This window comes from Erpetoichthys calabaricus, chromosome 14 (assembly GCF_900747795.2).
Source record: "Erpetoichthys calabaricus chromosome 14, fErpCal1.3, whole genome shotgun sequence".
NCBI lineage: Eukaryota > Metazoa > Chordata > Cladistia > Polypteriformes > Polypteridae > Erpetoichthys > Erpetoichthys calabaricus.
The window spans coordinates 26,892,454-26,906,909 of record NC_041407.2 but is presented as its reverse complement, the minus strand read 5'-3'; the positions used below and the strand labels follow the sequence as shown (position 1 = coordinate 26,906,909).

General features: G+C 37.5%; 1 protein-coding gene across 1 annotated transcript in view; it reads left to right on the top strand.

Moving 5' to 3' along the window:
* Window positions 1-14,456, top strand: part of rptor (regulatory associated protein of MTOR, complex 1) — a 61,419-nt gene that overhangs the window by 31,643 nt on the left and 15,320 nt on the right. Inside the window, 9 exon segments of the mRNA XM_028819039.2 lie at window positions 1,771-1,854; window positions 1,936-2,046; window positions 2,498-2,572; window positions 2,662-2,727; window positions 2,808-2,999; window positions 3,076-3,216; window positions 3,343-3,463; window positions 3,540-3,680; window positions 4,031-4,186. Of these exon segments, the coding sequence (XP_028674872.1) occupies window positions 1,771-1,854; window positions 1,936-2,046; window positions 2,498-2,572; window positions 2,662-2,727; window positions 2,808-2,999; window positions 3,076-3,216; window positions 3,343-3,463; window positions 3,540-3,680; window positions 4,031-4,186 (1,087 nt within the window).

Here is a 14,456-nt window from a genome sequence, read left to right as displayed (position 1 = left end):
ATTAAAGGAATTAATGGTATGCAATCCAGTTTATTTCTTGTTGACAAGCTTGGCCAAGCAAACACATTCACAAATGCAGTTAAAGCAAAAAAACAAAATGAAACAAACATGCATCCATGTATACATTAAGTTAAGATCACTTGGAAGTGGAGAAGATGAAGTTACAACTCCATTCTGCTGAGATCTGAGAGAAACTAAACCCGTGGGGATCCATGGTCCTGTGTAAAAAGCAGTTCAAGGTCTGCCTCTCTTACTTAGGAGAGTTGGAACATGTCCATAATAATGTTACCAAAAGTCTGATGGAAAAGCTGAGAAAATGTGAAAAATGTAATAGTCTATCACAGTGATATGATCAGTAATGATATGAGCAGAAGCCTTAACATGAGTGTGCTGTACTAAATTAATTAGTTTTGGGACTTGATTTAAATGCTGATATCAGCGGAAAATTTCATTTTTGGCAGGCAAAGTTTAGTACCCTGTAGCTGAAGGCTCAGACTCCTCTAGTAATTTTAATTACCCTTAGTATTTTAATGAGGACAAGATATTACGATCACACAATTGTATGTGTGAAACATCAACCTGGATTTAGAACTGATTGGCCAAACATTGGGGCAGAAAGATGAGAATTTTCTCGCCAGATTCTGACAAAAAAAGGACTGTGGGAAATGAGACTAGCTGTACGTGATCAGTGTCCCTAGAGGGAGTGAGGTCCATAAATTTAATTCAGAGTGACCAGATGTGTCAGGAGTATTATTGCTTATTGACAGCACTTGGGTCAGATCACAAACAGCACATTTTGTGTTGTCTTAAGTGATCAGGTTCAAGTTGAAGAGAAGCAAGGAACAGTACGATTACAGATGAGTTTCCAGTTTCTGTCCAGAGAAGTTAATGGAGCTACGGTTACTGTAGAGTGACCAGCCATGAATTACTAAAAGACTTGGGACAGAAATTACAAACCACTGGATGAGTTAATTAAATTGGTACATAATGACCACTGAGAGAACTTCTTTTATACTGTATAGCAGTTTTATTTGTGGTTTGTGTCCATCTGAGTTTGGGTGGCTTATGTTGTGCTTGAAATGCATCTGGACTGAAGCTTTTATCTGGTGCCTGCCTTCACTGTTACAGCATACCTCCCACCCCCCAAAACATACACATACACCCAAGGCAGAGCGCCCAGCAGCTGTCCTTCTCCAGATGGTACTGCTGCTCTCATGCCAATGTAACTGAGGATTAATGAGACGCTCACGACTTTTTTGTTTTTTTCCTTCCCCACAACTGACTGTCTGACTGGCTGCAGGGTGCTGCTTTTATTTAAGAGAAGCCTGTTGTCACTGTTGCTTGCAGCATTCCTGCACATACACCTAAGATGTAGTGTCCCAGTAGTCATGATGTGGCTCATTCTTTGTTCTGCAGTTCACTGAATCTGTTGGATGAATATTTGTTAAAATTAATCCTTTGATAAGGAGCTTGAGGAGCGGAGATGGATGCAGCACAGTCAGCAGATTAGAAGGGGCTTAAGGTTGAACGATTTGCTGGGTGGGTGGGGTTTTAAATTGGTAGGACAGTTGTGTGTGTGTGTGCATGTGTACACGCTCATTTGAGTGTATGTGCGTGAAAAACATGGGATGTAAAGGCAAAGTGGCCTATTCTCCATTGGGACTAAGCTCTTTGCTAGCTTAAAAGTAATGTCTCCCATTTAGATACCATCAACATCATTCCCAACTCTAGGAACATTTAAAGTATTAGTTTTATTTCTTTCTTCTACAGGTCCTGCTGAGCCAAGTTCACCGCCTTCGAGCATTAGACCTGCTTGGTCGCTTCTTGGATCTGGGGCCCTGGGCCGTCAGTCTGGTAAACTGCTTCCTTTTCTGTTCAGTCCCTAGTCTACAGCTGATGTAAATATAAGCTGAACCCACAGTTTATCCCCCACAGGCACTCAGTGTTGGGATCTTCCCTTACGTTCTCAAACTCCTGCAGAGTTCAGCACGGGAACTGCGACCACTGCTTGTTTTCATCTGGGCCAAAATCCTGGCTGTGGACAGCGTGAGTATGCAGTATGTTCCTCCCTAGATGTGCCTGTCATTCTCCAGAGCATGAGATACATTTCCTGTCTCAATAAGTCATCATCACCATTACCTGTGTTACTCCATTTTCCAAATGCACAGTTGGTCCAGCACTACTGTCTTCTCTCATATCCACAATTTAAGGTGTTTCAGTTGTCTACAAAGCTACTTTCCCACCCATGGTTTTCTGTCTTGCTTAGCAGTTCATGAACTTCCAGGATGTAAGACCTTTTAAATGTTAACTTTCTTTGTGTTCTACTCCTTCTCTTTGGCTTTCAAATTCACTACACCTCCACCAAAAATGGTGATACTACAATAGCTGCCCTTAAAGAGTGACCAGTCACAGCATTAGATTTTGTAAATTGTTTACTTTTTAGTGATTATATGTCTTAACTGGTTTTACATTCTTTCTGTTTCCTTGAAATCTGCAGTCCTGCCAAGCAGACCTGGTGAAGGACAATGGACACAAGTACTTCTTGTCTGTCCTGGCTGACCCTTACATGCCAGTAAGTTGTGGCTGTCCTGGATGAGATGTTATCTTCCAAGGGTTGCTTCCACATCCAATCTCTTGGGTACATTTTTCTTTACTTCACAGGCTGAGCACAGAACCATGGCAGCTTTCATCTTGGCAGTCATTGTCAACAGTTACAATACAGGGCAAGTAAGTCCAACCGTGTGGAAGTCCAGGGTGCTGAGTGACAGTTAATCTTTTCATTCTGAACTAATGAGCTGTCTCCTTAGGAGGCCTGTTTGCAAGGAAATCTGATTGCTATCTGCCTAGAGCAACTAAATGACCCACACCCCCTGTTACGGCAGTGGGTAGCAATCTGTCTTGGACGGATCTGGCAGATCTTTGACTCGGCCCGCTGGTGTGGTGTACGAGACAGTGCTCATGAGAAACTCTACAGCTTGCTTTCAGATCCCATTCCTGAGGTAAGAAGAGTCTACCATCTCTGTGGACCAATTAATCTCATTTGGAAGACAAAATCACTGATTTTTGTCTTGACAGGTTCGCTGTGCTGCAGTTTTTGCTCTTGGCACCTTTGTGGGAAACTCTGGCGAGCGGACAGATCACTCAACTACAATTGACCACAATGTAGCTATGATGCTAGCACAACTTATCAATGATGGCAGTCCGGTGGTTCGCAAAGTGAGTCTCGAGTCCGCCTCTTGCTGCTTTCCTTTATTGCCTGTCTAAATGAATCCCTCTTTGGACAAGTTGCCCAATATTATTGGGAATCTTCTGTCAGTGGCTGACTACAATGTTTTCCTATAGGAGCTGGTTGTGGCTCTGAGTCATCTAGTGGTCCAGTATGAGAGCAATTTTTGCACTGTGGCTCTCCAGTTTATGGAAGAGGAGCGCAGCTATGCTGTGCATTCACCAGCCAACAATACAGGTAAGTCTGGCTCTTCTTTCAATAGCTTCAATCTGTGAATAGCCCACTAATTTCTGTGCTTTTTGCTTTTGTTCAGAGCCAGGAACCTTGACACCTGTAAAGGACACGTCTGCCATTCCACGTCTGCGCTCGGTCAGCTCTTACGGGAACATCCGTGCTGCTGCCTCAGCTCGCAGCCTAAATAAGAGCCTTCAGAATCTGAACCTTAGCGATGAAGGTAAAGTCCTATTGCCTGTCTGTATGTCGAGCTCAAAATATCTTTCAGTGTTCCCACCAGGCACAGTGTTTAGCTTGATCCTATTTTCTACCCTAAAGAGACAGCACAAACCTACGCTTTCCCTTTCCAAAGAAAGAACTTCATTCTCTGTGCCCTTCTTGGAAAGATGACAACCCACAGGGCTCTTCTAAATGAAGTACACCAGTCCCTATTTGCTCACTTTAACAGATACACCTCCACTTTAACATACCTCCCCGTTTCCCACATTACCTCTCACAGATAACCTTCCAAGAACCTGAAACAGAAGCCATTACTGATGGCTTTTTTTTTCCATCTATCCTTCTCCACAGGAGTCCCTGTTGCCTTCTCTCCTGGCAACCTGAGTACAAGCAGCAGTGCCAGCAGTACACTGGGCAGCCCTGATAATGATGAGTACATTTTGTCCTTTGAGACCATAGACAAAATGAGGAGGGTTAGCTCTTACTCGTCTCTCAATTCCCTGATAGGTAAGTGTATATCTGACGCCCACAGTGCCACCCTATGGCTCAACGATTTGTCATTGCAGATCAAGATGTGTCATACACCTGCTGAGCGTGCTTTTGCCTGGCCATCTGTGCAGGGTCGCTTGCCAGATTGGATAAAGCTGAGGGTCATGTGGCTGAGCTCTGTTACTTGCCTTGTACTGCTCTGGTGGCTGCCTCATTCATGCTACCCACCCTAAGATTTACTTGATCAGTAAGCTGTTGTTTACTGAAGCCACTGATGTGGGAGGAATTACTGTGTCATTTCCTTGTGTACTCGCTTAAGAACAGAAAGCAGCATGTTTTTTTTAATGTAGTTGTCCAGATTGAGCCACTACACCTTCACTGGAAATCATATTTCTAACAGTGAAAGGATACTCCTGTAAGTGCAAACCTCTTTGTAGAGTTTTCCAGAAGTTCAGCTTATGTTAAAAAGTTTGGTCTTTTTCAGTGGCTATTTTAGTGTCCTTTTAAACTTGGAAGCTGCAGTCAGTTAACAAGTTTCAGCTTTTTTGGGGGCATTAGGAGATGCTGCTGTATCATCAGTGCTCCCTTTAAGCACTGAGCATTGTTACGCAGAGTTTGGTAAGCCCTTCAGTTCCTTGTCATGGGATATCAATATTTCACACGTGCCACATCTGCATTTGCCATTGTAAGACATCTAATTACCGAATCCTGTTAATTTGTACAATAACTTCACCTCTTTATTTATTTAGTTTGAATTTACCAGACACAGCTGGAATGTAAAAGCACATAAAATATGCAAAGTACTGAGCACTCATAAGCGTCTAAAGTAGAAATGTGTGACTTAGAGAGACCAGACATGGATGTTAGTTATGCTGCAACATGCAACACTCTACAGAAACTGCTGTATGACTAAGTAGTGCTATGTATGTTAATCAGCTATGTGGTGTGTCTTAAAGAAGATTTGAAATTTAGCATGACTTGTTTTTCCATTTTTACATAAACATTGGCTATGCGATCTGAGGGTCTGCATATCTAACATGCAGGTAATACAAATAAAAAAAAATAGAAACTGCCCTAAATGAATCTGTATGAAACTACAATACAAAAAAGTTTGCTGGGGTCATGCATTTTAATATCATATAACACATTAATCTATGTATTGTAACATAATTTATTTGAGATTGTTATTTTTGTAAAGACTTGCTGTAGGTAGGTAAAATATCACTGATTTACAGTATGTCATAATTTATATTATTTTTCTTTATAATATGCTAAAATTTACAGACCAAAAAGTTTTTATATATAGTGAATGTCAGTAGAAATCATCTAATTTACAAATGTGTATTTCATTTTTTAGTTATAGTATAGGAATACTTTTTATTTATTATTGTGCAGTTGTTGTTTTTGTTAGTTTACATTGTATATCATTTTTCCTTAGTGTTGTAGATATATACACTTGACATCAGTAGTTTACACACTTTTACTGACATTTAGATTTTTGTTGCTGTAGAAGCTAAAATTAACAAAAATCAGTTTGGACCCTTGTTCACTGTTACAACCAGTAATATTCATAAGAAAAGCTATTTGGTCATTGTTAGGAAAGTAATAAAAAATAGACAATCCTTCCCTAGGTTTCACAAGTATGCCCATTGTTTTTAATGGTAATTCTAAGTGTTTAAATTTAACTAATTACATTCCGAATCGTGTTTTGAGGTAATTTGGCTTCATCTGATATTGGCTGAAATGATTCTGATTGGCCCATAATAAAATCAGCTCTTACTGTAGGATGTCCCCGAGGGTTTGTTTGTTGTATGGTGCGGCATTTACTATGGCACACAATTGAATGATCTTGTTTAAATGTATAGATTAGGAGAAACAAAAATTCAAAAGCATTGCATGTATTAGTGGTTCCCAAACTCGGTCCTGGGCTGCAGGTTTTTTTTCCAACCAACTTCCATTTTTCATTGGACTCTTAGCCTAATTAAGTGAGTCGTTATTTCCCAGTTTCTGTGTTTTGGAGTCAATGTAGAAATTACAAAACTAAGTTTGGTAGATTTTTTATTAAATGTGCTAAGCAGTTACTGTATATGGGGAATATGTAATTTTTGTAAGTTGTTAACAGTATTTTCAACCAAATTTTCATTCTGCTATTCCAGATGTTCTGGTTATTTAATTTATTATTTACTAATTAGTGGGACTGACACTGGAGTCGTTGCAGTGTTCATTGTCCTGGGTGTCTGCTATGCTGGTTGTTAATTGTCACTGTTAGGTTTAAATGAAGGGAACAAGCTGCGCAGGAAAAGGGGAAACAGGAAAACAACAAAAGAGAGTTAAGCATTTATAGCTTTAGAAAAAAATAGAAATATCTTATAACAACCCTACTGTTGTGTTTTTTTGAATGCAGAATAAGAGAACAGTAAAAAAAGACCAGCTAATTAAATGAGATCAGTTGTTATCGATGATTATCGCCAATTGTGAATCTGGTTCGAACAAAAACCTGCAGCCACAGTGGGTTCCCAGGACTGAGTTTGGGAACCACTGGCATATATCATACAACATCATGAAGTCTGTTATTAATAAGCAGAGACTCAGCACTAATAGAACATTTCAAAAATCAGGACGTCTTTTTAAAATTCATGACCAGACAAGTAGAAGACTCTACAGGGAGCCTGCCAAGAGGCCAAACACAGCCTAAAAGGAACTGGAGGAAATTTTGGCAATAAACAGCATAATAAAACCATTTCATTTATTCTTCACAAGTCCGAGTTGTAAGGTAGGATAAACAGTTGAAAATAGTTTCTTACAATAAAAAAAAATGCTATTATAAATTTAACAAGAAGACGCATTCATTCTTTGAAAACCACATGCAAAGACTTATTGTGTGCTGAGACAAAGGCAGAGCCCAGTTGCCTTAATTCCTATAGATGTGTTTGGCACCAGGCCATCCCAGCTCACCCTCAAAAGAACACAGCACCTGCTATGGGGCTGCTGCTCCTCTCAAGGCAGTAAGCTGTCATCAGGCTGCATGACAAGGTGGTTAACACTTCAAACCCTGAGATTGTGGGTTCAAATCCTGCTACTTGACACTGTGTGACCATGTGCAGGTCATTTCACCTGCTTGTGCTCCAATTGGAAAAACAAAAGAAATGTAAGCAAGTGTATCTGAAACATTGTAGGATGCCTTACATAAATGTATCAACCAAACAATGTATCTAAATCATCAGGATAGCAAAAAGAATGAATAGCTTTAAACATTAACATATTTTGGTGTAAAACCTACTATTCTTGGCTGGAAGGATGAATGGATTAAAAAAAAGGAAAAGGAAGAGCTTTTAACCTGTGGGCCTGGCCAAGGAGTATTTGAGATTATCTTCCATCTTGACTGATATGGCTAGCAGGACCTATCTAAATAGAAACAGAAACACTGTTGGGATAAGTAAAATGGATGTTATTATTTTTTTTTTTTAATTTATTAATTTTATTGTAATCATTCCATACAAATAGATCAATTTATAACAAAAAAAAATATATTGAAGACAAATCAAAAATGGATGTTAAAGGATATGAACACTTATGTAGCCAAGACATGTAAAGTTTTTATTATAATACTAAATTATTTTCCTATTTTGTGCTTAATAATAGTTTCTTTACCAGATATTGGTAAATGTGAAGAAAGGCCTGACATGGTATATTCACATTAATATAAGCGTAATTTTCAGTAAGACAACTGTCTTCCAATGCATATCTCATTTTTATACAGTAAGAAAATACAGGAAATGCATGTGATTGTACTAAGGTAAATATTTTATATCATAAGACGTCTGAAAACGTACGCTATTATTTATAGAGATTTTTTAATTCTGACTGTGCCATTCAGTTTGACACAATGTGATGTAGTAGTATACTTTACAAGGATAATGGTGGCATTTCCCACTCTAAATTGTCACAAAGAGTCCTAACTTTTTACTTTGAAATCTGATGATGGCATATACCATTACAGATTTTATTTGAGTCAAATCCTAAAATGAGAATACAGACTTGTGTTTAATCTGGAAGGCTGCTTGCCCTGTACTGACTGCATATACAGAGAAATAAAGCTGGAAAGCAAATAGAAATAAAATTCTTCCTGACACTGCAACATCAGCTCTCATTTTGTCATCATCATGCCAAAGGACAAATTGTCTCATAATAATTTCAGGTAAAAGTTAGTGATTAGAATATGTACATCATCTTCTGCCAGCTAGCAGTGTGATTGTGAGTAGACTATTCTGAATTTAGATGTAACCTCCAAAAAGGCATATTTGGCAAATCTTGTATAATTTGACAACATCACTAATGGAATAGATATGGAAACTGTTTGTTTTTTTTTTTGTCCTTCCAAATATCAGACATTGATGTTATTCCACTTTTCTTCTTGAAGATGACACAAAAATGAGACAAAACACTCTAAAAGTAATAGAAAGATGGTTTTTCAATGCTCAATCCCCTGCATTTACAGTCCAAGTCCATGTTATCCCCAAAAGTGTAGAATCTGTCAGCGAAAGCAATTAAGTACACATCTTGTGACTTTGTCTTGATATGCATTCATTTTAGAAAAATGATTATTTAGACTCCTAACATTCAGAATCAAAGTATCCGTAAAATGGCTAACACAGTGTTTCATGTATGCTGATTACATGCACAATCATATAATGTGAATGCATTTCATTTTCTTGATGCGCAGCCACAGTTCCATCCAGGTAGCACTCCCATGATAAGCTTGTCTGCTTCCTGGGGTAGTAGTTCTCAAATATACACATTGAACTAACAATTTTAACCAGGTACTTTAACACAATGTCAGAAAACATGTTAACATAGGCCCTTGCTTAAAGTCCAAGTTGAAACATAAAGCTATATAAGCATGCGCACCATAAACTGTTATTAGTTAGACAGGAGACATTCAGTATGAAACAGTGAGACTAAGTATGTGCCAGTGAGGTATGTTTGCTTATTTCATGCTGTAGGTTTTGCACTAGTAACATTAGGGTGTTGTATTGTGTTAGCCATTATGAATGTAGAGAAAAGTCAAGCAAAATGACACCTTTTAAATGTACAAATTTACATTTTTTTAAATGTAAAAATTAAAATGTAAATTTTAATTTTAAATGTAAATTACATCTTGCCTGAAGAAGGGGGCTGAGTTGCTTCGAAGCGTGCATATTATAATCTTTTTAGTTAGCCAATAAAAGGTGTCATTTTGCTTGACTTTTCTCTACACTAGTAACATGAAATATTTTATCTTGCACAAATCACTTGTTAATTGTATTGCTATTTAAGAATGTTGTTCGCCTGTTGTCACAATGCATGTTACTGTAGGTTAATTGACCATTCTTATTTGTCCCAGTGTGATTGTGTATGTTGTGAGTATACCCTGAGATAGGTTGATTCCTTCTCTCCATCTGTTGCCATCAGGGTAGGCTCCAGCTCCCTATGACCCTACAGAGGGCTGGATTGAGATAAAGTATGATGTGATGTGATGTGCATGTCTTTTTCCATACTCTTTCTTGCATGAATCCTGTGGTGGCACCTCAGCAATATATCCATATCTAGATGTATGTGGTCATCCTCTCAAATCCTTATCACTTTCTTGTGCCTGTGATGAATTGAAATTTTTATTTTTTTTATTTAGGAGTACTAGGGTGTTGTACCATGTTAGCCATTATGAATGTAGAGAAAAGCCAAGCAAAATGACACTTTTTATTGGCTAACTAAAAAGATTACAATATGCAAGCTTTCAAGGCAACTCAGGCCCCTTCTTCAGGCAAGATGTAATCATCTTTTTTTTTAATTTTTATTTAGGACAACTGAAATCTGGAACTAGATTTTTTTATATACCTTAAGAAACCTATTAGTGTTTAAAAAAATATTTGTGTGCATGTTGCATTCTGTTTTAATTCAACATTGTTCTTATTGCAAATTATTTTGTGTACAATTAAGTATATTCTATTGCTTATGAGTATGGTTGGATAGAGGTTCAGTGGTTAGTGCTGCTGCCTTACAGGTCTGCATTTGAATTGCATGCCTGGTCTTTTGTCTGTGTACTGTTTGCGAGTGCACGAGTGTGCCATAAGGTGTACTGTTGCTCTTTACAAGACTGGTTGCTGCTCCATGTCCAGTTCTGAAGAAATTTGCTCAGGGCTTTCTCAACCCTAAATTGGATTAAGAGGGTTTGAGAATATTTTTCCTTTTTTGCATACATTGCTATGCAAAAGTCTTACATTGCCCAAATGATTTGTAAAGCTAATTATTCTGTGTAGTACTATGTGTACATTTGTTAAAGTGTATAGTGCTCTCTAAACTAGTTACTCAAAGTGTGATTTATAAGAATTCACTGAATTGTTTATTCAGTTTACATTAAAGAGAATAGGTGATTTGTTCTATTTAGATTAACTCTCCTCATTGTGGATGTTATTTCTAAAAATGTTGCACTTGGCATTGCCAAAAAATTAGTTGATACATTGCACTGTATGTAGAGGCTTAGTACCGCTCTGAGGCGGGTATTCTCTGATGCATTTTAATTTGAATGACCCCCTCTGATTATCTTGCACGCATCCCTGCTTTTCCTGCCTGCTTGCTTAATCCTTGTCTCATTTCTGTTTAATCTGTTTACGTTGCCTTTCATTACTGCAAGCATTCATGTTATGCTAATTTTTTCATTCCGATTATGCTAATTGAAATTGATATGCATTTTCTCAGCACATCACTTGATTGCAACTTCATTATCATTTCGTTTATTTTGACATCTCTTCAAATTGCCTGCAGCACTTCACTAATTGCACCTTACTTGACAGTTGGGTACAGCTGTCGCTGGAGGAACTGGGGAGGTGTGGTCACCTCATAAAGACCAAAATTGGCAAGCAGTGATAGAAAGCAGGACTGACATTACTGAAATGGGAGTTCCAAGATGCACTATGAGTAAACATTTCTGACAGAGTAAAATTTCATAAGGTATTCAAGTCCTCAACGTTTGGCATTCTGACTCACAGTCAAGGTTCGTAACGATGTGGAATTCAGAGCAGTGAGTGTTCCTAATTAGGGTGGGATTTCATGCAGTTGGTTGTTAGGGGAATACCATCTGGGCAGCTTACCAGAGGAGCGGGGGCATCACATTGTGCTGGAAGCAGAGTTGTAGGTAACATGGTGCAAAGTAATGCGTTCCTGTAATCTAATTGCTTTTCCCAGTGATGAAGTAGTGTAATGCATTATAGTTTAAATTCTTGTAATCACATTGCAGTTACTGACTTAATGTCACTTGTGTTACAAACATACTTCTAAGTACAGTAAATGATGTATAAATATAAATCTGTTGAAGGGTAGGCAATTCCATTTCACATTACATTCATGGAGGTGAGCATGGCAGTCCAATCAATGTCCATTGCTCCACTTTCACTGCACATGTGTATTATATCTATGTGTGAGTACAGCGTATGTTGAATTTTACAAATCTGTCAGATTTTTATATGAGATATGGGATATTTTACTACATTACATGATCACTTGTTTTACTTCAGGATTGCATCACAGTTGAATGATTAAAAAGTAAAGATTTTGAGTTTAATTTTGATAGATAACAGCTTTTTAGTTTTACAAAGCATTGAAAGAAAATGAATATTGAAGAACTTTTTATTATATTTTAAAGAGCCTAAAGCAAACTGAACCTTGGTGTGCGTTCTGCAACTTTGTGTTTACATATATAATAGCATTAACTACATTAATATTTTTGATAATTGTGATTTAGTGCCTCTAGATGAAACAGTTCAAAAGGAATTTGATTTACAAAGGCAAAACATCATCAATACCTAATCAAATGAAAATGCTACAAAAGCACGATGTGTTTTAAAGTTTAGTGCCATATCCTGACATGCATTTTAATTTTTTTTTTTTTTGCATCAGGTTAACGTTCTTATGAAAATGGAAGCGACGGCTTTGTACAAGTAATTTATCTTAGACTTTACCTTAATTGTTAGTGAATGTGTATGACAGGCAATCACAAAATGTAAATGATAGTGTAAAGAACATGGACACAGAAGAAACACAGGTGTATTGACTGTGTTATACAATAAACACTGCAGGTAACTGGACTACCCGATCAATAAATTATCTCAACTGCCAGCTGCTACACTGGCAACAATTTATCCTTTTTTTCCAACTCCATGTTTGCAAGTGTTCTAGTGTTAAAGTCAGTTCAATTCTTAATTATTAAGACTTTTTTTTTTATTAAGAATTCTACTTGCTAGTTCATATATTTGAAATTACACAGCTCTAATGTAAATTTCACTTGCTTGTTTACCTGCTGAATTTCATGTTCGGCGTTATTGGTAATTTCCTCCTCTTTAATAAATTACTGTAAGGCCATGAGGGCGTCAGCATTGTCCTCTCCAATTGGTCTGGATTGACATGTGTTTAGAAAGCAATGTAAAGTAATTAGTAATGTGATTACTGTTTTTAGGTAGTAATAAGTAATGTTAATCCCATTACAATTTGAAAGAAGTAATTAGTCGTTTGTAAAGGATTACTTTCTCTAAATTACTACCCTGACACTGGCTGGGATTCACTCTGAGATGCAATCTCATTGAATTGGCATTCAGCCTAGGAAAAATTTGGGGTTTCATTTCATGTAATGGTTAGTAAGAAAATACAAACTCAGTAAATTCCTAATTAGCTAGAATTCAGGTGGTAGAGAGGCTTGTACTACTTTGGGACTCAGACTGGAGAATATTTTAATCTGGGGTGAATTTTTTAATGGATGGTTTGTGTAGGGGGAAGCACAATAGTGCAGTGGTTAGTGCAACTGCTTCTTGAATCAAACATCCTCAGAGTGTGTGCATGAGCAAATTGAGATTTAAAGGTGACATGCTTGATATGTTAAAAATTATGAAGGAAATTGTTACACTTTTGTCAGCTGTTAGGTTACCATGAGTTCTTCTACAATAACTTTGGAACACAAAAAGAGAGGTAAATTCACCACAAATGTTAGTAGCATTTTTTAACAGAGAAAACCACAGACATAAGGAATAAGTAATGTAGCAGATATTTGGTATGCTGACAATATTCAAAACTCCACTTAATGTTATCTTTGGTGAACAGAGTTTGATGAGCATGGTTGTACTGGATAGCCGTTGTTGTGAATTAATGAGCACTGATGAGCTTTGTTGGGCTCAATGGCCTGTTATCATGAAATTGTTTTAATGTTCAGTGCTGCTGGGTGGTTCTCTCACAATGAATTGGATTAAGTGGGCCAAGAATGTTCTATTATGGTTTCAGTAGGATTATCAATAGAGGAAAATTCCTAATTAACTGAGAGCAATTCTGTTTGTGCAGAAATCTGACTGTCTCACATGTTGCTAACGTGTGTGGTTGTATTCAGTGACCGGTCAATGCCATCTGAAGAGTAAATTCCTAGTAAGGTAGTGTCGACACTTATCTTCCAATCTCCAACGCCTGTTTAATGTAATATATTCACCAGCAAAGTCAAACACCCCAGAGATATTACTATCATTAGACTCAGAAAAAGCATTTGATATGATTGAATGGAACCACCTTTTCACTGCATTGGAGAAATTTGGGTTTGGCCCGAATATTTGTGCATGGATCAGACTACTGTATACCAACCCAGAAGCTTCAGTTTGTATTAACAACATTTGTTCAGACTACTTTAAGCTAGAACGTGGCACCAGACAAGGGTGTCCCTTGTCACCACTGCTGTTTGCAATCGCCATTGAACCACTGGCGGTTCACTGTCAAAATTCTTATCAGATAAAGGGGATTATCAGAGAAGGACTGGAACAGAAAATTTCTCTATATGCAGATGATATGGTTTTATATATATCAGACCCAGAAAACACTGTGCCTGCAGTTTTAACAGCACTCACAGAATTTCAAAAGATATCCGGTCTCAGAATTAATCTGAATAAAAGTATACTCTTTCCAGTGAATTCACAAGCATATAATATTAGATTGGACACCCTACCTTTTACCATAACAGATCAGTTTAAATACCTAGGGGTAAATATCACAAGTAAACGTAAAGCTCTTTATCAACAAAATTTTGCCGTCTGTATGGAAAAAATTAAGCAAGACTTGCATAGATGGTGAACCCTTCATCTCACTCTAGCCGGAAGAATTAACGTTGTTAAGATGAATATCCTTCCTAAACTTCGTTTTTATTTCAAAACATTCTAATATATATCAATAAATTGTTTTTTAAGCAATTAGATTCAACAATAACCTCATTCATTTGGAACTCAAA